The 26113-nt window shown below is 31.4% G+C and overlaps 3 protein-coding genes across 8 annotated transcripts; all 3 read right to left on the reverse strand.

Annotated features, from left to right (window-relative positions):
- Nucleotides 1–951: 951 nt before the first annotated feature.
- Nucleotides 952–8495, reverse strand: Raptor (regulatory associated protein of MTOR complex 1). Of its 2 annotated transcripts, XM_074242622.1 has the most exons (8): nucleotides 7959–8495; nucleotides 7792–7894; nucleotides 6093–6714; nucleotides 4564–5918; nucleotides 4387–4428; nucleotides 3229–4317; nucleotides 2802–3087; nucleotides 952–1981 (listed from the first exon to the last, which is right to left on the reverse strand). In XM_074242622.1, exons 1-8 carry the CDS (start codon nucleotides 8145–8147, stop codon nucleotides 1783–1785), a joined length of 3885 nt encoding a protein of 1294 aa, XP_074098723.1. In that variant the 5' UTR covers nucleotides 8148–8495; the 3' UTR covers nucleotides 952–1782. The 2 variants fall into 2 exon arrangements, with proteins under 2 accessions (XP_074098723.1, XP_074098724.1); XM_074242623.1 differs by lacking the exon at nucleotides 4387–4428 and having other exon boundaries at nucleotides 7959–8494.
- Nucleotides 8496–9766: 1271 nt separating this feature from the next.
- LOC141527257 (uncharacterized) lies at nucleotides 9767–13405 on the reverse strand. 3 transcript variants are annotated; one of them, XR_012479161.1, is made up of 7 exons: nucleotides 13211–13405; nucleotides 12900–13063; nucleotides 12426–12582; nucleotides 11758–12354; nucleotides 10988–11278; nucleotides 10583–10905; nucleotides 9767–10413 (listed from the first exon to the last, which is right to left on the reverse strand). XR_012479161.1 is itself a non-coding variant. In XM_074242652.1 (7 exons), the coding sequence occupies exons 1-6, from the start codon at nucleotides 13266–13268 to the stop codon at nucleotides 10637–10639; spliced, it is 1536 nt and encodes a 511-aa protein (XP_074098753.1). In that variant the 5' UTR covers nucleotides 13269–13405; the 3' UTR covers nucleotides 9767–10413; nucleotides 10595–10636. The 3 variants fall into 3 exon arrangements, 2 of the variants coding, with proteins under 2 accessions (XP_074098753.1, XP_074098754.1); XM_074242652.1 differs by having other exon boundaries at nucleotides 10595–10905; XM_074242653.1 differs by having other exon boundaries at nucleotides 10697–10905; nucleotides 13211–13403.
- A 592-nt stretch (nucleotides 13406–13997) lies between these two features.
- On the reverse strand, nucleotides 13998–20245 carry LOC141527271 (prion-like-(Q/N-rich) domain-bearing protein 25). 3 transcript variants are annotated; one of them, XM_074242674.1, is made up of 5 exons: nucleotides 20187–20245; nucleotides 15668–16565; nucleotides 15326–15394; nucleotides 14951–15196; nucleotides 13998–14883 (listed from the first exon to the last, which is right to left on the reverse strand). In XM_074242674.1, exons 2-5 carry the CDS (start codon nucleotides 15894–15896, stop codon nucleotides 14627–14629), a joined length of 801 nt encoding a protein of 266 aa, XP_074098775.1. In that variant the 5' UTR covers nucleotides 15897–16565; nucleotides 20187–20245; the 3' UTR covers nucleotides 13998–14626. The 3 variants fall into 3 exon arrangements, with proteins under 3 accessions (XP_074098775.1, XP_074098774.1, XP_074098776.1); XM_074242673.1 differs by lacking the exon at nucleotides 20187–20245 and having other exon boundaries at nucleotides 15668–16220; nucleotides 16317–16711; XM_074242675.1 differs by lacking the exon at nucleotides 20187–20245 and adding an exon at nucleotides 16638–16666.
- Nucleotides 20246–26113: the final 5868 nt, after the last annotated feature.

Genomic DNA, 26113 nt, shown 5'->3' on the forward strand with positions numbered 1-26113 from the left:
TATAAAAAAATTGACATTTAGAAATTTTTAAAAATAAAAAATGCAATTTTTTACAATTAATTTAATTGTTAAATAAAATTGAAAATTAATCAGGTGATAGCTAACTTTAATATCATGTATTTTAATTAATAAAAAAAATCAAAAATTTTCAGACGTCTGCCAACTTCTGTGTCATATTATAAAATTACACGTTCAAATTTTTAGAAGTATTTTTTTATTGTAATTAAATTGTTAAAAAAAATTTTTAAATTGACAGCTGACCGCAAACTTCAGTATTATTAATTTTTTTTTTTTTTTTACCTACATTTGATTGATTGTAAATCCAATTGATTTCATGAGTGCATCCCAGGAGATTGTTATGCTTTCTTCAATTCATTTTATTTTATCGAAGAGAGTTTCAGTTATTTATTTTTGATAAAGGGATGATTATAAATGAATAGCCAAATGCGAGGCAAGAAAAATTTGCGATGCTAATGATTATGCGCACGCGATATGCTGGCTCTCAATTGCTTGATGCTTATGATCGTCTCGTTTAAACAAAACTTAGCTGTAGGATAGAGAGTTGAGAATCTTGAGGCCTCTTTTGATTCAAACCCAGACGATTATTTATTTTTTAGTTTTATTTTATGGGATTATTATCTCAAATACTGGAGGAATAAAGTTTGTTTAGATATCATCAGGGTCTCGAAGCTTAAACTTGGGGGTGTCGCGCTCGAGATACCAAATGAGACTCTTCGAAAAGCATCCGTTGGTTATACATCACATCTTAAGCAATTACTAAAAAAAAGTCTATGACAGGACGTACTCATTAAAAGTTCTCGCTTATAAGTATACAGTATGTTCTAAATTAAAAAAATATTCAATACATTTTTTTTTTTTTTTTTTTTGTATTAATAAATACGTATAATTTAACTTATGGTAAAAAAAGAAGTGAAAACAAAACCAAACAAATTTACAGGAGATAGCGATCGGCACGATAAATTTTTATTAATTAATGTAATTAGACATGTTATATGTACAAAGGCGGCGCAAGGCGTATGATTCATCGTCGTCTACATTACAGTCATCGTACATTTGTTTCCGTCCTTCGGTAATGATTTTTATTATTTTTTATTCTTTATTTCTATTTTACTTTTTTTTTAAGTAACAAATTCTTATTGTTGTATCATGCAAGAGAAAGCGACCAAAGACACTTAACGACTTAACGTCGGATTACTGGATTGCTTAAGTTATATTTTTTTTAAATTAAGAAAATAATTGTATTAAATTTCATATGAATTTATAATATAATAACTACATTTAATAATGCGAAGTCTGCATAAATAATTGTTTCCAAATCTCAACATTTTGTTTTTTGCAAAAAAATAAAGCATTTTTTTTTATAAAGCCATTGTTTTGTTGTGTTAAAATTCTAACGCGTGAAATTATTTACATTTATTTATATATTTATAAATATAAATTCATTGTATGTATTTATATATGTATAAGTCAATATTTTGTATGGGCAACAGCATCTATGAAAATTATTATCATTGTTTAAATAATATTTCATCCAAATTATGTACAATCATTATTTTATTACTCGATTCCGCGTACTTGTGCAAATAAAAATCTGCTATCATTTAATACGCTATTCTACTGTCAAAATAATAAATTATTTCACGTTAAAAAAATTTTTAATATTTACTTTTTTAACTAAATTTAAGATAAATAAATTTTATTTATTTAACTTTTTTGGTATTAAAGAACGTACGCTGTGTGAGTGGATTCAATCTCCGATAGTCATCTACGTGGTTCAGCGGCATAAGTAGTGATGGAATTGTCGATACACCCAGCAGCAAGGACCACCCGGTACGGATGAAAATTTAAGCAGCTCACAGGACTTATGCGCGAGCTCATAAATCCTTCATGGAATTTTATTGTATTCACAAGATGGCTAGTCGTAGTATTGTATATACTAATGCAGTGATGCATGGATCCACTGAAAAGATAAAAACAAATTTATCAGTAATATTATTGCTCTAATCAGGTCTAAATTCTTCTATGATTATGACATTCTGTTATCTGTAATTTGACATCATATAATCATCTGATATTCTGACATTATCAGGCACCTTAAAATTTTACAATATAAAAACATACAGTCTTCAATTTACAAAAATTACTGCGCATGACATTTTTTTAAATTATATCGCGTAATTGATGCCATAAGAGCGTATCCCGAAAAAAATACCCTTGAAAAGGCATAAGGGCGTATGAAAAAATGATTTTCGGGAATTGACGTAGTTATGCCTGAAACAGGTAGAAATGCAAAAAAAATTTGTATATAAAATGTAAAAATGTAAAAATTTTTGTATATAAAAAAATATCATGCGCAGTAATTTTTGTCAATCAAGGACTAAGGTAAAAGACCCATTTATTGACACTGATCTAGTTGTTTGATACTTGCAATTTTATTTTAATTAAAAAAATAAAATGTTCTCAAAAATCCAATTATCTTAAAATTTATAACTCAAAAATTACATTTATTAATTTATCAGAGTTGATTTTTTTTTTTTTTTTTTTTTTTTAATTAAAGTAAAATTGCAAGTGTCAATAACTGGGTCTTTTACCTTATGTGTTTTTATATTGTAAAATTTCAAAGTGCCTGATGATGTCAGAATAAAACTGACAAAACATCGCATGTTAAAATAAATGAAATAAAAAACATAACATCTCTTTGGTCTACAATATCCCGATTTAAATTAATTTATCATTTAGATATTTAAATAAAACTAGACAGAAATTGAGAATAAACTTACCAAGCAAAAAGATTAGCAACTGGATGGACAGCAAACGCCGTCAGACCTTGAGTAGTTTGTACAACATTTATTGATGAATTTTTTCTGAGATCAAATATCCTAATATCTCCGCTAGACGAGCCAGTGATCAAGCGTTCAGTTTGTAAGCCATTGGATTTAAGTAAATAAGCACCAAGGACCCAGGCATTGTGCTCACGCCAGGTCATTATTCTCGCTTCAGCGGGTGGTAATCGCCGATCAAATAGCCGTACGGAACCATCGCCACACCCGAGGACCATCATTGAGCCTGCAAAGGGTCGAGATTTTTATTGTCAAAGAAAGACATCAGCCCTCATAGTCATAATAGCCTTAGTTGAAAAATTTTTAACAAAAATAAGAATTAGAAAAGTACACAAAGAAAATAAAACATGGTAGGTAGAGAATTTACCTGTTCCGTCGGTATCTATACAAGTGACGCAACAATCAGAACCCGTCGGCAAGTCCTGTTTCTTCAATTCCGTGGCAGCGTCCCAGAGTCTGACAACTCTTACGTCTCCTGAGGCAGCTAATGTCAGAGATCGTTGCTCCCAACTTGTAACCAGACCCGCAGAGGCCACGGAGGCTTTAGTAGCCGGCTGGACATCTGCTAACGCTTGCCACGCGGTGAGTAACGTGGGTTCACGACCCAACATGTTGCAGTAATTTTTCCAAACTCGTACAGCACCATCGTCTGAACCCGTCATCAGATATGAGACGTCGTGGGAGTTAATAAACTCCAGTGAGGTAATTTTAGCAGACATCTTGCTGCTGCGAACCGTGTGATACGTCAATTTAGTACCCGAGTGCCAATCCCATACTCCAAAGCTGTCTTTGCAAGCTACAACCACGTGGGAATCGAACGGGTGGAGCATAACGACGTCTGGCTGCTGTGGACTTCGGCTGTGGAATACCTGAGACTCGATTCTCGCGGCATGTGTCTTTTGGTATTCTTCACGCGCGTCACGCCGCTGTCTTGTATTGCGCAAATATCTCCATTCACGCTCGTAGTGTGCTCGACTTTCCAAGTCACTGGTTGACTCTGTCACGCTGTCAAAGCTCACAGGCTGAGCAAATTGAGCACAACTCCACTCGACAAATTGTGAACTTGTCAGCGGTTTGCGCAACCCGATTATCTCATCTGTCTCCTCGGAGATGGTATTTGGAATCGGTTTTCTTATACGATTTCCATAAACAGGTATTCGGTTTGATCGCAACAAATCAGAGGTAGAATTTGTTGTAGGAGGTGAATCTTTATTGAGGTAATTTGTACGATTTGACGGCGAAGGTGGAAGTGACAGTGACGAAGCTAATTTTGTCTCTGCAACTTCTTTCGGGGCTGTAGAATCTTTAGCTTGATTACGTATATGAGTAGTTACTTTTTGCGACATTTTCGCAACAGCTGGATGAGGATCGTTGTCCAGAGCGGCAAGACCATGCCATAATTTCATGTATACACTACCGTATGAAAGACTCGGTAAACTGCCCATCGAACTATGACCTAAAATAAAATAAAATAATTTTTTTAGTAAAATAATATAAGTTTATAAATATTATAAGTTAATATTACCAAGAGACTCGCAAGGCTTCCTTACGAATTCCCAATTATTTCCTACAGTGAGCGCAGTGAAACAAGACAATACATTAACCTCCACCCTTATCAAGTAATTAATAGTTATTTTTATTAAAAATTAATGGTAATAAGGTGAAAAAAATAATATGATATAAAATAAAAAAAAAATAACACCTAAACTGCTGATTGAAGACGATGAGGAGACTCTTTTGATGCGATCAGAACTAGAACTGCTCTCAAAGCTATTGTCACCGTGTGAGTTGTTCGGTGTCAACATTTTCAAACGATCTCGTGATCCCATTGGCCGCATTCCACTGAAGGGTGAAAATGTTTCAACAACAAGATCTCTTCTTGAATTTTCTTCAGCGACGGCCAGAGTTACAAATGAATTTTCAAAATGTAGAACCATCCATTGGAGCGCGACAACTAATTCTTTTCTCATTAGCGGTGACATATCGTAGGTAACGTTGTTGATAAGAATCATTGCAATTATTTGGTCAATATTATTAGCATGTTCACTGCGTTTAGTCACACTGTTAATAAAAGTACCCAGAGCATAAACACTGGCAGTCCTAACTTCAGGTATCGGATCTTGAAGTAATATTGCCAATTTTTCATGAGCAGTATCACGTACTCCGCACCAGCGAGCTTTCTCGTAGTTGTGCCATATTCTACCGAGACATAGGCATAGCCACTGTCTCAACAGAGAATTCGGATCATTAAGCTGCTCCAGGCAGATAGACACTAAGCTCCCCTGAAGAGCTGCTTCCTGTCCGAGCGGGTAATTATTTACAATACTGGCAAGCACAAATGTAGCCAGCGTACGGTGTTCACTTGCCATTGAGGTATCTTGTAGAACCGACAAAAAATATTTGTGTCCACCATCTCTTACCAAGTCGGCTTGACACGAGCTGTCGACCGCCAGGATCTTGGCCCATATAAAAACCAAAAGCGGTCGAAGTTCTCGAGCACTACTCTGCAGTAGTTTCAATACGTAAGGAAATATCCCAACGCTGAGCGCTAAACTTACAGCCCAGGGGCCGAGGTCCAAGAATTTTCCCAGTAATTCTAATGCGCGAAGTCGATGAACTTGGCTCAATAAAACTTGTAAGACAATTGGTAACTGCTCAGGCGGTTCACGATTCTTAGAGCCAAGTGTTAACCATACTTGAAAAGCTGTTAATTGTTCCTCGAAGAATGGCGAATGCACAAATTGATCTTCGGACTCTAGTATTAATGGTAATTGGGACAAACACAAATCAAGTGCTAAATCCCATGCCTGCCACATTGGATGCTGGTATGTAGGCGGTAATTTAGGGCACGAGACTGGTGTACAATCATAAGAACTTAGTATTCGTTCGGCAAGTAAAAAATTCCTAAACAAACTGGCTACTAGCAAGTCTTGTCTAAATAAACGTTGGAATAAATCACGAGGCAATGTGTTCCATGCAATAGTATCTGTTATTGCTGTAAATATCCAATTTAGTTCTCCAAGCATAGTTCGTCGATCTGTCAATTGTCCAGGAATCCTAATAAAAACATATCGGTTGTTATGACAAGTTTAATAAACAATATTAATTATAAATATATATACCGTTACTAATGCCAAAATTTTAATTTTAATTAATTATTATTTTTCTACTGCAGTTAAAGGTAAAATTAATTTTTTTTTTTAACAATAAATTAATTAAAATAATACTCACTTATCAATAAGATCCAGTGAAACTTTAGGAACTAATTTTGAAGTATTCTGCATAACGAACCAACGCAAAGCTATTTTAATTGGTGTTGTCAAGCAAGCGGTAAAAACGTCTGCGGGCAAATCCGGATTCATCGGCAATATTTGATTAGCTGCACACGCGGCAAGCTGAATACAATTTTTATAAGAGGGCATTTGAGCGCCAGTGACACCGGCAGCGCGATTTTGTTTCTCAATCTCATATTCTTTTTCATGTTGTTCAGCAAATTGCTGGAACGAGTCAACAATAATTCCGGCATTCGAACAATCATACACATAGATGCTTGGTGCACCCATCCAAGTTTGCAGATCATAAACCGACAATGGAATGTATTGAGTGTAGGTGCGATTAAAAACCCAAATTTCTCCATTACTTGTCGGCTTTGGTACTCCATGACCATTGTAATGGAACAGTACTCTCTCTTCTTTGGCATTCCTACGCAGGGATGTACATAATTTTTTTACCTCCTCCACTGTAGGGTCAAGACTTTGCTTGTAGCGAGCTCGTGGCTGCCATCGCTCGTATTGTTTTTGCAAATTCGATCCGATGGTCTCTAAAGCTTTCTGGGGGCTCACCGACAATGGATCTGTTTAATAAATAATACATCATTATAATAGTTTTTATATTACATTTATATGTATATCTATATACCCATGTAGAAAATATATTGCAATATAATACATTATAATGGAACAAAAAAGCAAGATAATTTTGTTGTAAATAATTTAAAATTTATTAAAAATGTATTAATTATTAATACACTTAATTACTGCATAAGATTTTTATTTGACTCAACTCACCGGTTAATAAATATTAGCAATAAGTTTTTGTCAAAATATTCATTATAAAACCATGAGATTTTTCTAATTTTGTCAAAATTAGCTTTGTAAACTTAAATTTTTTAGCGATTAAGTTGAACTGCTCCTAAACGAAACGTCTCTCGAATTTCTGTGACGTAATTGAATTAATTTTTCTTTTCGTCAGTTACAGTCACTATAATAGAGTCTACATTTTTACTTATTGTTTTTCCATGAAGGGTTCAGCAGGGCTACTTTAGAAAAGTTATCATTATTTTGATTGTTTACGAGTTTATTATAGAACGTAGCAAAACTTGAAATTTTTCTAGCCACCTAATCATTTTCGTGTGAGACCCAAGCTCATTCCTGTGTCTGCTGTTTTAAATTTTAATGCATTCTGCGTACTGTGGGCAGTGAAACTCTCATCTACACACCACACTCTAAAAGAAAATTTTGCTTCCACAGGCTAAGCGTTTTCGACGAGACAGCATTTTTATTTTAAATATTTTTAATAAAAAATACTACAAAAAGTAATATTTATAATGTTAAATTTACAAACTCAAAAAACAAATTTTGGTCTGCATTATAATGGATTATTTGCAATATAATCTGATTATATTTAATTATATGTGCAAATTATTATATTCAAATTATATTGCAATATTTTTCTACATGGGTATGTATATAAATATTTATATTTATATTATCGACCGAGTGAATTCTACTGCATTACTTGTTTATGTACACGTTGTCTCTTCTTATGTACTAGGACAATTGCTGTTACATAAGAGACTCAATGGGATACATACACACATGTTATATTTTAGCAGTAATAATAATAATAACTAAATAAAAAATAATATTACCAATCCAGCACTCTAGTCGTGCACAAGGTTGAGTCTTGACAATATCTGGAGGATCTACGCCCACATTTAAGCATAAAACAAGAGCGACACTAACTGTTTTCATCTGAAAAATATTTTTATTAGTTGTCAATAATTATATTGAAATTAAATATAAAAAAAAAATATACTCGTTCTTTTAATCGCCAGAATTGTGTTATACAATTGATTCCTTCGATGGTAGCAGTATGCCTTGGTTTATTAAAAGCAATCGGTAATTTCCAATCCTCTTCTTTTTCACGCCGCTCCAATTCATTATTATTATCATCATCATCGTGCTCAGAACCCTGCCGTGATTGTTTTATTGTAACCACTGACATTGTTGTGTACGTTTTTTATTATTACACAATTACTTTTAGTGGTTATTTATTATATTATATTATTTACACATTCCATGTGTATATTTATTGTGTTTTAACCAATAATTTAGCACCAATTTATTTTCATTCAATGGATCACTAATATATATTAATATATATATAGATAACACACCCACAAAAAAAATGTTCACCTTCGCAAAGTTCGGCGAGTAGTTTTAAAATGTATTTTACGACGTCGTAACATTTGGAGTTATTTATTATTTAAATTCTTTAATGTAATGACACATTACTCGTCTAATTGTAATAATATGATTGTTGAAGTAACATTAGAGATCCTTCATCGCCATGTTTTCAAACTAACTGCATTATCGACTGAGTCGGCAACCTTTGGATAAAAAAAATTTAGGTATAGTTATTGTTATCACTAATAATTAAATTAAATCATTGTATATTATTATGATATTTAATTTAAATGAAAATAAATTTAGCAGATATTTAATAATTTTTATAATTTTTTTTGACAAATAAATTATGGCAAAGAAATTAACGTTTAAAATTAACAGAAATTTAAAAAAACAAAAAATCCAATTTTTTAAAATCATTTTTTGGAACTTGTTTTTTTGTTAAATAAAATTTTTAAATTCTCCAATGATTGCTAACTTTAATGTCATTTAATTTAGTTGCAACTTAAAAATTTTTTAATTTTTTTTAACAAAAAAATTTTTTCCAAAAAATTATTTAAAAAAAATTGCATTTTTAATTTTATTAAATTTCTACAAGTCCATTTTTTTAATAATTCTTTTTTTGCAATTATTTATTTATTAAAAAAATTGTCAAGTGACAGCTAAATTTAATGACGTATATTTACTTATCAATTACAAAGATTCTATATAATTAAATAATTACGTTTATTTATCTATATACAATACATATTAAATATTCTCAACATTTTTTTACGTCAATACTGGACTTATATACACGAACAAAGCATCATTACAATTATTTTATTGTTATTACAATATATTACCAATAAATTTATTGTAAAAAATTATATATTAATCTCTGTAACAAAAATTATATTTTAAAAAAAAAGTCAATACTAATTATAAGAATTATTATTATTAAAATTAAAAAAGTGATATTCATTATTTAAAGCGTAAACTGATTTTTTAAAAGTTTAAATCATTACGCTATTGAGTCGAATTCACAGACTACAAAATATTATAATAGTGTATTTTGGTAAGTGTTTACAAGTAGGGTCAACCGTTTTAATTAATACTGAAGTTAGCGGTCAGCCGTCAATTTTTAAAAATTTTTTTAACAAATTAATTATAATACAAAAATGCTTCTAAAAATTTTCACTTGTAATTTTTATTAATGTGAAACTTTTTAATTAAATTTTTATTTTTTTTCTTTCGACATTTTTTTATCATAAATGCACCGTAAAAATAAGCAGAATAAAAAAAATTTGAAAATGTTAATTTTTCACTTAGTTTTGGCCCAAAATCGGATTGACCTCACTTGTAAATAATTACCTGTATTTTTTAATAATAAGGAATAAAACTTTTGTAACAAACGTTACAAATAATATTTCACTGGAATACAGACTCGGTTAAAAATATTAATCTATGGAAAATATATTAAATAATCATTAAGTTGACTATAATATCGCATTGCTAATGCCAAAAAGACTTGGAAAAATTTTCAGGGTTTCCAGTAAATGAGTGTAACTGTCTAAAATTTTTTGATTTTTTTTTTTTTTTAATAATTCTATCTGAAAATATTAAAAAATACATGAACTGGCTTACATACATTTACTGGCTTAGTCACCCTATGCCCTTTTAACTTGATAATAAAGGCAAAAGAGTGAATGTTAAATTGCCTTTGAGCTTTCCAATATAAACATTTTTATAATTAAAGTTATGAGAGCGTATACATTTTTTTCTTCATCAAAGAAAAAATTTCCAACATATTTGAAAAAATAATTTCTATAAAAACTTTAATGGTTAATTTGCTTTTTTTTTTTTTTTTTACAAATTAATAACTGACTGTTTTACATCACAAAATATTTTCTATTTTATCAACTTTAAGTTTGACACTTTACCCAACATTACTGTAATACGTCCTATTGGCTTTAGAAACGCGATGATACAATTAATCTATAAGTATAGAAATAATCATTATTATTTAAATAACATTCTTCATATTTCAATCGTCCTTCAGTTTAGTTTTGAATAGTTTTTGGATCACCTAACTGCTTGTATCCCTGTAAAAATAAAATTAATTATATTTCTCTTATTAAAATGAATTTATTGTAAGTAAAAGTAAAAAATTTTTAGCAAAAAAAAGCACAATTGTTTAGTATATAAATTAATGTGTTAAAATAGTGCATATAAAAAGCGTTTAAAATAAAAAAGTATTAGTTAAGTGGTTACTTTAATTATTACTCATGCATTAATCATGATAGGACACGATGCAAAATATTTCCATCAGTTCATGCTCCCGTAATAGGGTGATGTAATTTTTATATTTCTATATCCATCGCTTACAGTGCTATTAAACGAATCACGTAGCCGCTCGGTGAATGTCTTATACTCCATTTCTGGATTGCTTTGACCGAAATCAAAGTCCGCAACTTCAACGGTAAATCTTGCTCGACTTTGAAGATAATATGCAATACCAAATACTATTAATACCACAGCTGCTAATGTACAGGATACCGGTACGACGATAACAGATAATTGAGGCTTTGCCGTTGCTGAAATGTCAAACCAATTTAATTATTAATTAAAGTATGAATTGATTACTAATATTATTTAAATTTAAATAAAAATAATTACCCTCATAAATGTTAATAGTTAACGGATAAACATGAACACTGACATCATTCTTAAGTATTATCAATATTGTATAAACAGTAGGATCTAAGAAGTAATGACTAATTGAGAAGTTACACGAGTTAAGCTTTTCGCCGTTATCGCACGTTTCATTCCCAGTAATATTGTAATTGCCACGATGATACTGAAGGCATTTATAAAAAGGACCAGATCCATGACATTTGACATTTAAAGACAAAAGATCCCATGGCTTTATCCAATTAGTACCTTCGACAGTTATGTTCTTAATTGGAGCTAAAATATAAATAAGAATAAGTCAATTGTTTCTCTTATTCTTTCTATCTTAGTACTCTTCATAATTTATTGTATTGATATGTAACGGAAGCTGCGACCGGTCAGCTTAAATTATATATAATATTAAAGCATTTCAAAAGATCATAATTTGAAAATAGATAAAATTACTCGAAGGTAGAAAAAATTTCATCTACCCTTTCCATTTGGAAAAAAAAAAAGTTATTATTGTTTTAAATCGAGCGTGAGCAAAATGCTTATAACGTGAGTGCTGACGGGTTAAAGTGTGAATTTGTTATTTTCTTAGTTTCTTTTGAAATTATAAATTATATATTTTCTTTGTTTTTTTTTTATAATTTCAAGGATGTATATTGCTGATTAGCGTTTTCTAAATAAATAAATAAATATCTATATATATTAGCGATCAGTTGACCGGTCGCAACTTCAGTTACATGTATTGATATATCCTCACTATACGATACCTCTCACTTTTATTTGTTTTTGGAAATATCCGTATGTTTTCTTGGGATCCGGAGGAACTAGAGACGTATTTACACAAACATACGATAAAGAAATATTTTTAAAGCCAATAGTAGCATTCGTTGATGAGTTCGTGCTTGGAGTTGTCACTGTTGGTTTAAGTGTCGTCGTAACGATTGATTTGGGAGTAGTTGTAGGCGTAGTCGTAGTCGTAGTAGTAGTGGTACTATTTGACGGAATGGTTCCATTGGATGGTGGTGCTGAGGTAGTAGTAGTAGTAGTAGTTGTTGTTGGTGCTGTTGTGCTCGTTGTAGGAGCAACAGTTGTAGGAGGATCATACGAAGCTACCACCAAAGCTTCTAATGACGCCTCTGTCTCCGGTTTTGTAAAGTTGAAACGAAAACTAAAATCATTAGTCTGTCCATAATATTTGCAATCAACAAACCAGTATGTCGTTATCTCAGTAGCATTTGCTTCAATATAATCAGCGTCACCTTTACGTAATTTAATCAGTATTTCCGCCTCTGAAGCAGATGATATATATTCACTTGCTGCTGTGTTATTAGGCTGTACTATTGTCAAGTTACCATTAAGTAGAGCTAAAAACAAATCCATGAATAATATTCAAGTAATAATATCATTAAACCAAGATAAGAAAAATAAAACTTACGACTTATTTCAAATGTTTTATGCTGACTGGTAATTAAAGGGTAAAAGATCAATATTTTGCGCTCTACTTTAACTTCAACAGTATACTCTCCTACTGGATAAAGATCTGCTGGGTATTGCACTCTCCAAATACTTGTCGTATTTTCTGACGATTGCGACTAAAAGAAATTAAAACAAATAATTTTTTTTGACAATGAAGTTTCTATGATATTTAAAACAAGACATTAGTACACTAATTAATAACACTGAAGTTAACAGACATTAAAAATTTTTTTAGAATTTTGTAGCAATTAAATTATTAAAAAAAAATTTAATTAAAAAGTTTCACATGTGAAAATTAATAAAAATTACAAGTGAAAATTTTTGGAAGCATTTTTTTATTGTAATTGATTTTTTTTTTTAATTTTTTAAATCAACAGCTGACAGTTAACTTCAGTGTTATTTTTTTTATTAAAATTATCACTAATTAATATACCTGGTATGTATGCGGAGGCACTGCGTTATCTCTCCAAAAGTAAGCAAAGATACCAGAAGGTCTGGTACCGTCACTGTAATAAAGATCAGCTTGAAAAGTTATTATTCCACCTTGGACAGTTGGTCCATCGTGGGTCAATTTGACATAACCACCATACACTGTACCTGAAGAAAAAAAAAATAACTTTGAAAAATATTGAATGTTAAGTATTACATTAAAAATAAAATTGACATTAAAATACTACGCATTTTTTTTTTTTTGAGCAATAAGTTATTGGTGAAATAAAAAACGTCATCACGTATTTAACTTACTTTGCCATGTTAAACAATAAATCGCCGCAATGACATTTAAAAAATTAACACGCCCCATATTACAAAAATCACGTATCACATTTATTATTTTTTTATTTTCCTTGGTGTAGTGATAACAAACTTAAATCCAAGTCTAATTACCAGTACTCTGTGCCAGTGACAATCATGTTTTGATAACGATCATGACTAACTCCATTGTTTGTCATTTCTTAACAATTATGAGATACTTTACGAAGTTGTCTGCTTGTATGTAGAATAAAATAATTTTTCTTTAGTTGGTAAGCCGGTGGTATTTGGTTGATAGTTGAAATGTGCGCACGCGCCAATCGCAGATAATTTCAAATTCGAATATTTGAAATTTCATCAATGTGGTTTTTCACTGCCAAAGATAATTACTCACATGAAAATTAATTTAGCAATTATTTGATAATTTTAAAAATTTTTGTTAATAAATAAATTATAGGGAAAAAAATAAGAAAAAAAAATTGACATCTAGAAATTTAAAAAAATAAAAAATGCAATTTTTTTAAAATAATTTTTTATAATAAATTTAATTGTTGAATAAAATTAAAAATTGGTCAGGTGATAGCTAACTTTAACGTCATTTCGCTCACTTGATATATATTGATCAGCTGACATCGATAAAAAATTATCAAACTAAAATCAACAGGTGTCTGACTATCTTTAGAATTTTTTTCAACAAATAAATTATTCTTAAGAAATTAAAATAAAATATATGAATACATTTTTATCAAATATTTCTTTAGTACAAATTTATGTGTGACTTTTTTTTTCGAATGAATATAATTCAAGCTTTTTTCAAAGCTAAACGCGTATTTTAGACACTAAAATAAATTTATGAGTGGATCTCTATCCACTTAAGGTAGTTGTCGTGGTTAAAGCGAACCGTCAGAAAATTTAAAATTTTTGTATACTTATTAAGGACATGATGCAATTACCCTTAAAATTTGAAGTCGATTGACCATCTATAACCCGAGATGAATTCAATTAAAAATTGAATATTCAACCTTGATTGCATACGCTCTCTGCAGTTCTGTACCAGTTTCTCAGTAATAAAAAAAAAAAATTACCTGTCAGAAACTTTCAAAAAACTGACAGTCTTTTGATGTATTTGTTGTGAGTTTAATAAAAATAAAAAAAAATTTTTGACCGTCTAATTATTTAAAAATAACGGATTAAAGTTCAATAATGTATGAAAAAGTATATATCTACGGAGTCGGACAGAAACAATTGTATGGGTTGCATCTTCACCGGTACAGACTTGCATAAAAATGATGGATTGCTTAGCCGCAAGCTTCTATACGTTTACAGCGTGTATTATTTCTAATTTTTAGACAATATTGTACCATGACAACTACCTCAACAATTTCAAACCTTTCACTATTTTTTTCTTTTTTAATTTCTAAGTGTACACAAATTATCTGCAATAGCAACGAAATTCGGTCTACATTTACAACGAAAATCGTCACAAATAGAATTTCCGGCCATGCACTGATCATCTCGCCAACAATATCCATCTAAAATTGGTAAACATATTGTATTGCTGACAGCAATATTGTTCACATTACAAATACATTTTTTTCTATTTGAGCACTTGGCATGCCACGAGTCACTGCATTCTGAATTATCATTACAAGAGTATAACAAATCGGCTAAAAGAAAAAAACGAGTTACCAATAATCTGACATTGTATGAAACATCAAAAACAAATAAACTTACTTTCTTTACACTCATGGATAGATACCGATGAAAAAAAAGGTTTACATTGACACTTAAAATCGACACAATAAAAGTTTTTTTCACACTCTTCATCATGAGAACAGACTCCATTTAATATGGAGTAACAAGTTTGATTATTGAATGCAAAATTGTTTTCCTTACAAATGCAAATGTTGTTTAATGAGCATCGCGAATTTCCAAAGTCCAAACAATCTCGGTCTACTCTACAAAATCTGCTTCCTATAACTAAAAAAAAAAAAAAAAAAAAAAAAATATATTAAACAAAATTTTAAGAAAAAAACTCTTGAGTAGGATTAATAATAAATATTGATAGTATCACGTTTAGAAAAGAAGAAAGAATAAAAATCAGCTTACACGGTGTGTTTGAATTTTTTTTATTGCAATCTTCATAAGATGCACAATTTTTTATGTAGTCCATTCTTACTGCAATAAAAATTTTCAAGCATTAAATTTATAATAATTAAATTGTTTATTATTTTATATGATAATGAAATCAGTAGGCATCTGACCTAATTTTTGTAATAAATCAATTATGATAAAAAAATATTTTTAAAAAATTCGCACTTAAAAGTTTTTTTCAATTTCTACATATGGAATTTTTTTACTTAATTTTTTTTATAATAATTCAATTGTTATAAAAATTGTAAAATTTCTGTTGATTTCAATATCGTTATTGTATATTTATTTTACGTGTACCACATTGAAATCCACGGTTAACATAATTAATTATGCATTGACATCTATTATCAATACAATCAGAATTTTCCACCACGCACTTTTCATCATTTCTACAGAATACACCCAATTTCGGAAGACATATTAAATTGTTTACCGGTAAATGATGGTTATCACAAATACATATATTTTTCCTGCATACTGAGTGATTGATAAATTTACGGCAATGTGAGTCATACTGACACGGCATAGCTATGTGCGCTTGATAAATAAAATAAAATTAATAAAAAATTTTTCACTTATTTCCAATGCAACTTACGTGACGGACAATCAATGCTGGAATGAAATACATAATTGAATTTACATTGACATTTATTATTGATACAAACAGAGTATTTTGAGACGCAATGATTTTTTGTTGTGCAAAAATCATTTGACGATGCAATGCAAGCCGTTGAATTTATTTTTACCATGTACTCTGTACAAACATACTGTCCATTTTCTAGAGACGATACAGTCGTAAATAATCGACAATTAGGATCCTGGTTGTAACAAGATCTAGATAATGATTCGACTGAAAATGGCCAAATCAAAAATTAATTTAGATTCTTTCTCGTTGTTTAATTAATTGATAGAATTTGCATTTTGAGTACTTAATATGTTAACATACTTAGAACACATTGTTTGTCAGCGACAGTCAAGTAACCAAGTTTACACCGACATTTATTTTGTTTACAAATTGAAGATTCAATAGGACATTCACTATCAGTGTCACAAATGTTACCCAATTTAGCTATACACGTAGTTTCATCAAATTCTATGAAGTCGTCTTTACAAGTACATTTTTTATCTTTTGAGCATACAGCGAACTGAATTGTTTCACAATCGGCATCAGTATTACATGTTTCGAGGAATTTTGCTGTAAATAAAAATTAATGGATTTATCATAAGCAAAAATTATTGTTAAAGAAGTTTTCATTTGAATATATACCTTGTAAACAATTTCATGTTCAAATTTACAAACTCCATTTTTTATCAATTTGTTCTTTTGTCAGCAGAAGTTTAAAAATTTTATCATTTTTATTATAACTAAAAAAATATTTTAAGAAAATTACACTTTTAGTTTTTCAAATTTTCTCATCTGAAATTTTTATTTTTTTGTAATAATTTTTTTAATAAGAAAAATTTTTAAAATTGTCATTTTCATTTAAAATGGAATTTATAAAGTAGTAAAACTACACTAGTCACAAAAATTAAGGGATATAAAAAAAATTCCAAATTTTTTGGTGATTTTCAGCGAGCTGTAACTCCGAGGAAAATGATCGCACAGAAAAAAAAAAAAAAGAAAATTGTAGCTCCAAGTGTCTAGTTTTTAGATATGACCATGAAAATTTTTTGTCATCGTCAGGTCTGGAGAAATCCTAAGAAAACTACTGAAAAAAAATTTTTCGAAATTTTTTTTCGTCTTAAAAAAGGTCTACGGGCTTCAAAAAAATTTTCGATTCGATTGTTTCGTTTAAAAGCTCTTTTAGTAAATTTAATACCCTTTAATTTGACGTAATCAAAAGCCTGTACGATAATTTGCCGCGGAGTTATCGTCAATCAAAGCAAAAAGTTTTTTTGACTTTGGAAATCAATAACTCTGGAAATAATGACCGTATAGGAAATCGAAGGAGGGTTTTGAAAACTACACAATATTCTCTATAAGAAAACGTAAACCGCTTTTGAAGAAAAAATTTTTTTGAATTGAAAACTCGGACTGAAAAAAGACAAAAATTCGCATAATTAAGGATATTTGGATAACTTGGTATAACTTTGGATAAAATGGATGAACGAAGGATATCGTTGGTAATTTTTTAACTTCAAAGTGTCCCCTAAAATCCCTAAGAAATTCAAAGCGCTGCGATTTTTTGTTCATAGTGCCCAGAAGCTTCAAATTCTGTGTTTTCGCAAAAATCACCATTATGAGCAATTTTGTGATTTTTATTCATTTTTCCATTGAAAAAAATTTTTTTTTTCAAAATTCTTTATTTTTTCGATCAAAGAGATTGATTTTTCAAGAAATTTGAAAAAAAAAAAAAAAAAAAAAAATTTTCAATTTTTTTCGAAAATTTTTTCGAAATTTTTTTTTTTTATCGTCTTCAGAATGCTTCACTATTGTCAAAAAAAATTAACTCAATTTTTTCTGTCCGCTACAACTGCCTTAGTTTTAAATCTAATTTTAAAAATTCAATAAAAACAAATTGATATACCCCCCGCGGAGTTCGGCTTTTCTTCACACAAAACTTGAATTTTACGTTTTCTTTTTAGCCTAAATTCCTTACGTGAATTTTATGTAAGCTTTTCTTTGATAAGCACCTTTTGATATGCCTCGTCGACATTTAGCTGCCACAGATGTGGCTCGCATTGTTACCCTCCTTCAAGAGGGCTACAGTCAGGTGGAAGTAGCAGCTTCTATGGGAGTGAGCCAGTCCGTTATCAGTCGGGCCTATGCCCGATTTAACGCGACTCAAAGTTACGATCGTCGTCCGGGTCAAGGTAGACTACGAATCACTACCGAGCGTGATGATCGAGCTATCATTCGAGAAGCTCGTCGAAACCCTACTGCGCATGCCCACACGATCGCTCATTAATTTCGAAATCGTCGACAACGTCCTCCCCAACAACACATATCGGCATCGACGGTTCGAAATCGCTTTCGAGAGCAAGGACTACGCGCTAGACGCGCAAATCGCGTGCCTATGCTCACTCCACGACATCGCCGAGCCCGATTGGCCTATGCTCATGATCATCACCATTGGGGTCGTAGACAGTGGACCAGTGTATTATGGACTGACGAATCTCGATTTTGTCTTCATGGCAGCGATAGACGATCTCTCGTTTGGCGCCGTCGTGGAGAACGAGATCGGGATGGTTTTACGAGACCAGTTACAGCTTTCAATGGTGGATCAGTCATGGTGTGGGCAGGCGTGTCCTTCAATACCAGAACCCCGTTGGTCATCGTTCGTGGGACGTTGACTGCCGATAGGTACGTCGACGAAATTCTGGAGCCACACGTCCTGCCTATGCGCACACGCATGGGGGCAAGACGGTTCATTTTGATGCAGGATAATGCTCGTCCTCACACTGCAGTTCGTACGCGAACTTTTCTCCGCGCCAACAACGTAACAACGCTTAATCATCCAGCGATGAGTCCTGATTTGAACCCAATTGAGCATGTTTGGGACATGCTTGGGCGTCGATTGCGGCGAGACTATCCGCAACTGCACAATCTTCATCAGTTGACTCAAGCGTTGTTACGTTGTTGGCAAGGAATTTCGCAACGTGATGTTCGACGATGCATCAACATGCAAGAGCGTTTACGAGCTGTGATTCGGAACAGAGGTGGCAATACACGGTACTGAGCAGTTACTGCCGTGCGTACAGAGGTCATTCGGCAGCTGCAAACAGACAAACACGCAGACAAAGACACACACACACACACACACACACACACACACACACACACACACACGTGTGTGTGAGAAGCGTAAATCCGACCGAGCAACCTCCACGTGGTACGCTTTGGGTAACGCTAATGCCGGCGGTAAAACAACAGTCGAAAAAATTGAGAAAATTTCGAAAAAAATTTTCGAAAAAAATTGAAATTTTTTTTTCAAATTTCTTGAAAAATCAATCTCTTTGATCGAAAAAATAAAGAATTTTGAAAAAAAAAATTTTTTTCAATGGAAAAATGAATAAAAATCACAAAATTGCTCATAATGGTGATTTTTGCGAAAACACAGAATTTGAAGCTTCTGGGCACTATGAACAAAAAATCGCAGCGCTTTGAATTTCTTAGGGATTTTAGGGGACACTTTGAAGTTAAAAAATTACCAACGATATCCTTCGTTCATCCATTTTATCCAAAGTTATACCAAGTTATCCAAATATCCTTAATTATGCGAATTTTTGTCTTTTTTTCAGTCCGAGTTTTCAATTCAAAAAAAATTTTTTCTTCAAAAGCGGTTTACGTTTTCTTATAGAGAATATTGTGTAGTTTTCAAAACCCTCCTTCGATTTCCTATACGGTCATTATTTCCAGAGTTATTGATTTCCAAAGTCAAAAAAAACTTTTTTGCTTTGATTGACGATAACTCCGCGGCAAATTATCGTACAGGCTTTTTGATTACGTCAAATTAAAGGGTATTAAATTTACTAAAAGAGCTTTTAAACGAAACAATCGAAAAAATTTTTTTGAAGCCCGTAGACCTTTTTTAAGACGAAAAAAAATTTCGAAAAATTTTTTTTCAGTAGTTTTCTTAGGATTTCTCCAGACCTGACGATAACAAAAAATTTTCATGGTCATATCTAAAAACTAGACACTTGGAGCTACAATTTGCTTTTTTTTTTTTTTCTGTGCGATCATTTTCCTCGGAGTTACAGCTCGCTGAAAATCACCAAAAAATTTGGAATTTTTTTTATATCCCTTAATTTTTGTGACTAGTGTATTTTCCACTGTTTAGTAATAAATAATTGTTACAAGATAATACATTAATACCTTCTTTGACACACACAAGTGAATTACTAGAGCTTGTTTGTTTACATGTTAAATTGTCATCGCAACATGTTACTCCATAATTGGGATTACACTAAAAAACATAGTATATAAATAACTAAGCAATTAAAGATAATAGTAAATTTTTCTAATAATATTAACATACAGTCTCTCCATAATTTACGCATTTATCGAACGAAGAAACACACAGTACCATTGAAGTTATAGTGATAAAGTTAAATAACTTATTTCTAAATATCATCATGTAATCCTTTATCACAATATGATAAAAATTACAAAGTAAACTTATTCAACGTTATAAAAGATAAAATATTTTGTGCAAAGTATGGAACACGTATATCTTCTTTTATATTTACTCAAATTTGTAGAAATCAACCATACGACCATAAAATATATTTTTAAAATATTTTTATGTGTTACGGATGTGTAATATAATAGTCAAAAAATAAAACACTTATTTTTTTACTGCTACGTAAATTACAGTCATTAAAAATTAACAATAAATCTATATATATAAAAATCAATTGCTGTGCGTTAGTCTCGCTAAAACTCAAAAACGGCTGGACCGATTTTCAAAATATTTTTTTGTTTTGTTCGTTATAGTTCAGGGATGGTTTAGAAAAAAAAAATTTTTGGAATTTTGGAATTGAAAAAAATTTCAGCTTAAAAAATAAAAAATTGTTAATTTTGCATTGAAATCGTTATTGTTACGCTTGAGCCTCAAGGTTGCAAGAGTATACAAAATTGTCCAATATGCAGGAAGATACGTACAAGTATACTTTGGGTATATATATATATATATATATATATATATATATATATATATATATATATATATATATATATATATATATATACTAGCTGTTACCCGCCCGCTTTGCTGGGCGTTTACAGAATTGTATTTATACGCGTAATCCCTTTTGAAGTCAGAATTCGAGAAAAGCTATTTCTAGCTGAATTTAACATCATATGTGAATTTATTTTATTATTAATACGCTGAAAAATATGTAACCTTGAAATTATTAAAATATTTTTAACCGAGAACACCATTTTAAACAAATAAATTTTCTTGACCCGGGAAAAAATGATCAGACCTGATCAGACATGAACAGGCATGAGTCTTCAGCCCTGATCAGACATGAAAAATGACCATGCCTGATCAGGCATGAATTGACCTGATCAGGCCTGATCAGACATGGTCAGGTCTGAAAACCCATTACTATTTTTAATTAATTATTTTGCTTAATTTTATGGTTGTAGTACTTGATAGAGTCGTACGCAATTCTCTATAATAAAATAAAATAAAAAAAAAAATAATTACATATTATTGTAAGGATGTAACACCAGCGGTCAACCATCCAACTACCAACCATGCTCAATGCTGTTTAACTCTGGTGTTATCCGTTTGCCTTGAATTTCCCGCCTGCTGTGCTGCTATATTAGATGTAACAATTCTATGAAGTACATAGAGTATCGAATAAGTTTATGATAAATATAATGTTAAAATTGGTTTTATAATATATTTTGATAGTCCTAATTTATTTATGTAACCGAATCTCATTATAATATCACATTTATTTAAATAATATAATAAGTAATGATTTTCATATTAGGCAGGAGCAGAGCAGACCATAACATCCCATAGAAAATGTAATAAATTTTTTATTTCAAAATTATTTAAATAAACGTAATGTTAAAAATAATTTTGCACTTTTTGTGATGACCAAAAATTTTTTTCGTCAAAGAAAAAATTTTTATCATATCTCTGACTATAGTCAGAGAGGAACAGTCATAAACAGGCATGGTCAGACATGAATAGACATGAACAGGTATGAACAGGCCTGAGCGTATTTAACACTTCAGACATGAACAGGCATGGACAGGTCTGATCAGGCATGGAGAGGTCTGATCAGGCATGGACAGGCCTGAACGTATTTAACACTTTAGACATGAACAGACATGAGCAGGCATGGATAGGTCTGGTCAGGCATGGACAGGCCTGATCAGGCCTGAGCGTATTTAGTACTCCAGATATGAGCAGGCATGAACAGAACTGATCAGGCATGATCATGTATAACTTCAGGCCTGGTCATACATGAACAGGCATGATCAGGTCTAATTTCAGGCCTGATCATACATGAACAGGCATGGTCAGGTCTGATCATTTTTTCCCGGGATAGTCAGAGAGGAACAGTCATAAACAGGCATGGTCAGACATGAATAGACATGAACAGGTATGAACAGGCCTGAGCGTATTTAACACTTCAGACATGAACAGGCATGGACAGGTCTGATCAGGCATGGAGAGGTCTGATCAGGCATGGACAGGCCTGAACGTATTTAACACTTTAGACATGAACAGACATGAGCAGGCATGGATAGGTCTGGTCAGGCATGGACAGGCCTGATCAGGCCTGAGCGTATTTAGTACTCCAGATATGAGCAGGCATGAACAGAACTGATCAGGCATGATCATGTATAACTTCAGGCCTGGTCATACATGAACAGGCATGATCAGGTCTAATTTCAGGCCTGATCATACATGAACAGGCATGGTCAGGTCTGATCATTTTTTCCCGGGGAGTCAATAGAAAAAATTATTGCCTCAAGGATAATTTCTGGGCAACAATTGATATCGCGACATGTTAAATGCGTAAGAATTATGAGGTAGATGTGTAGGAGGAGGTGGGTAGATCAAAAGTATTTTCAAATTCAAGGTTTGCAGGAGCTAAAGCTCGGATATTAAAAATCTTAATTGTTAACACCTACCCCCGCAATCCATATTATAAGTAGGCTATCATAAAATCCGCTCTTATAGCATTCCTACATCACATACAAAAGATTCTTACCACATTTAAAACCTGTAGAAGCTATAGCTTGGAAATTAAAAATCTTAATTGTTAACACCCACCCCTGCAATCCATTTTGAGAGTAGGTTGTTATAAAATTCGCTCTTACATCATTTTGAAATCACTTATAGAAGATTCCTACCAAATTTGAGAACGATGGGAGTTATAGCTTGAAAATTAAAAATTTTCATTGTTAACAGCCACCCCCGCAACCTCTTATGGGGGTGAGGTATCGTAAAATTCGTTCATAGATTATTTTTACATCTCTTACAAAAGATTTCTACCAAATTTGGAGTCGATAGGACCTTTAGCTTGAAAATTAAAAATTTTCATTGTTAAAAGCCACCCCCGCAACCCCCTGTGGGGGTGAGATATCGTAAAATTCGTTCATAAATTATTTTTACATCATTTACAGAAGATTTCTACCAAATTTAGAGTCGATAGGACCTTTAGCTTGAAAATTAAAAATTTTCATTGTTCAAAGTTACCCCCGCAGCCCCCATGGGGGGGGGGGAATATCGTGAAATTCATTCATAGATTATTTCTACATCTCCTACAGAAGATTCCTACCAAGTTTGGTGTCGATAGGAGCTATAGTTTAAAAACGGGAATTTTTCATTGTTAACGCCCCCGCAACCCCCCTTGTGGGTGGAATTCCGTAAAATCCGTTCTTAGCTGACCTCTACTCGGCGAAAGGAATATTCCTACCAAATTTCAAGTTTCTAGGTCTGATGGTTCCCGAGATATCGTGATGAGTGACTATATAGATAGGAATCTCTTATATATATATAGATAAAAGCCATATATAATAGCTAAATTTGTCATTAAAGACAAATTTTTGGGAACTGGGGGAAATAAAGGATAAAGGGGGAAGGGGAGGACCTTTACTCAGTAGGAATTTTCGGTAACTGAAAAAGTAATTCGGACAGCCCAGACCGGGAATCGAACCTGGATCGTTTGGTTACGCGCCAAAGGCTCTATAATTTGTTATACATTTATTATATAAATAAAACACATAAAACATATTAAAATGACCAACAAGTTTCATTTAATAACTTAATACCAACTTAACCGTCTACAATACGACCAGTGTTAATTGTTGACAAAAATAAATTAGAGTTTACAGGTTAAAAATCACAAATCAAAATTTGTAAAAAAAAAAATTTTTGTAGGTGATACGAAGTTCACCGGGTCAGCTAGTGGGTTTATAAATTAAGAAAATGACGATTAATGATATTTAAAAAAAAAAATTAACAAATATTTTTAAAATAGATTTACTTTCAATTAAAATCTAATTATTGGAATAATATTGCGTATAAAAATTACCCCCCTTATGGCACCCGGGAACTATAAGAGAGTATAATAAAAATTCTATTATTTTTTTTAAGTCCAAACAAAATTTTTAGTTTAAAGAAAAAAATTTTTTTGGACTTAGAAAAAAAAACAGAACTTTCATTAAACGTCCTTATGGCATCCGAGGTGGGTTCCGGAAGCTATAAGAGCGTATAAAATTTTTTTTTAGCATTTCTGTACGTCGATTCCCGAAAAAAAAATTTTTATACGCCCTTATGCAATCTAGAACGCGATATGTCGTGCTTTCAACGATTTTCTTATAATTTTTAAATATACATAAATTATCAGCGATGGTAATGTGATCTGGCTTGCATTAACATCGATAATCTTTAGAAATTTTTTAAAAAATAATAATTTAGAAATAATACAGAATTAAATAAAAAATTTTTTTCATACGACATTTTATTCTAAATTCTATATTATAATTTTGTTATTACTTTTTGTAATGTATTGTTAGGTATCTGTTAACTTTTTTAGAACACATAAATTATTAGCGACAGCAACGTGAGTCGATTTGCATTGACATCGATAATCAATACAAGTAGAATTTACAGCCTGACACTGATCGTCTCGCCAACAATATCCATCTAAAATTGGTAAGCATGTTGAGTTATTCATGGCAATATTATTGGTACTACAAACGCATTTATTTTTTGTGAACACGTTGAATGCTGTTGTTATGTCGCAATAACTATAATGCTTTGGGTTGCATCTGGCAGGTGACACTACTTGTCAGATAAAATAGAATTTGAATATGTTAATTAGTTACATTTATAATTTAAATTTATATTTATATTTTATATAGATTTAGAATTTCTATTTGTTTTACTTGCTGAGTTTGGTCGTTGAGTGCACACGTGTCTTCGAAAGAGAAACTTTAATCTCAAGAAAATAATACAAAGGAATATAATATTAGGTTCTGAAAAACCATAAAATCTTCGAGTAAACACAGAACATGTCCTTGCCACATTGACAACTTCAAGTCCTTAAAAGAAAAGCCATAAAAGACAAGTGTGGAAAGTCAACGGTCTCTTGTTCTCTAAAAAAAAAAAAAAAAAACAAGGCACTTGAACTGAATTTAACAACAAATAAATAAATAATAACTTATTTATCCACTTTATTTTAAGTAACTAATTAACATAAATAATGAGTATTTAGACGCTACATACATGTGTATATATGTATGGATTTAATGTCACAATGGTTTTAGACAAATTTAATTACATATTAGAATAATTGAATAGTAAATGGTATTAAATTGAATTTAGAAATGATTAGCAAATATTTAAGTAAAATCCGCATCTGATATAATTTATTGAGCAGATAATACTTTAAAAGCCTTTTAAAATTATAACACGTTAATTGATTCTAATGAATATATGTTAATTAAATTATAAATAATAGATAAGGATAATCATTGTTAACAACGATCTGATATTATGTTATCATTACTGTCTGTACCTCGACCAGGTTTTCTGCGGTTTCCCTAGGTCGCTGTGCTGAATTTAAAGCCAGGTAAATACAGGTACATGAATATGTAAGCCGTCCGCAGCCGCAAATAATAAGTGTTATATAAAAGTAAGTTTATATAAGTACATGTAAGATAATATACTACGTACTATGTATAAGGGTAGTTCTAGCAATAGTATAAGTGTATACGTGTAACCATAGTGGGGGAAAGTGAAGCTGAGGAGTCAGAGTTGAGAC

This window comes from Cotesia typhae, unplaced genomic scaffold (assembly GCF_013202065.1).
Source record: "Cotesia typhae breed Kobodo isofemale line unplaced genomic scaffold, CoteBio_Ctyphae contig_4, whole genome shotgun sequence".
NCBI lineage: Eukaryota > Metazoa > Arthropoda > Insecta > Hymenoptera > Braconidae > Cotesia > Cotesia typhae.

Excerpts from the sequence above, each read along its gene's own strand:
- Raptor (XM_074242622.1), bottom strand. The coding sequence starts at position 8,147 with ATGTCAGTGGTTACAATAAAACAATCACGGCAGGGTTCTGAGCACGAT. Across the intron at positions 5,919-6,092 it reads TCACTGGATCTTATTGATAA|GATTCCTGGACAATTGACAG; the intron begins GTGAGTATTATT and ends TGTTTTTATTAG. Across the intron at positions 1,982-2,801 it reads GTTGCTAATCTTTTTGCTTG|TGGATCCATGCATCACTGCA; the intron begins GTAAGTTTATTC and ends TTATCTTTTCAG.
- LOC141527257 (XM_074242652.1), bottom strand. The coding sequence starts at position 13,268 with ATGGGGCGTGTTAATTTTTTAAATGTCATTGCGGCGATTTATTGTTTA. Across the intron at positions 13,064-13,210 it reads TTATTGTTTAACATGGCAAA|GTACAGTGTATGGTGGTTAT; the intron begins GTAAGTTAAATA and ends TTTTTTCTTCAG. Across the intron at positions 11,279-11,757 it reads AAAACAAATAAAAGTGAGAG|CTCCAATTAAGAACATAACT; the intron begins GTATCGTATAGT and ends TTTATATTTTAG.
- LOC141527271 (XM_074242674.1), bottom strand. The coding sequence starts at position 15,896 with ATGCCGTGTCAGTATGACTCACATTGCCGTAAATTTATCAATCACTCA. Across the intron at positions 15,395-15,667 it reads TAACCGTGGATTTCAATGTG|TAAGAATGGACTACATAAAA; the intron begins GTACACGTAAAA and ends TTTTTATTGCAG. Across the intron at positions 15,197-15,325 it reads AAAAAATTCAAACACACCGT|TTATAGGAAGCAGATTTTGT; the intron begins GTAAGCTGATTT and ends TTTTTTTTTTAG.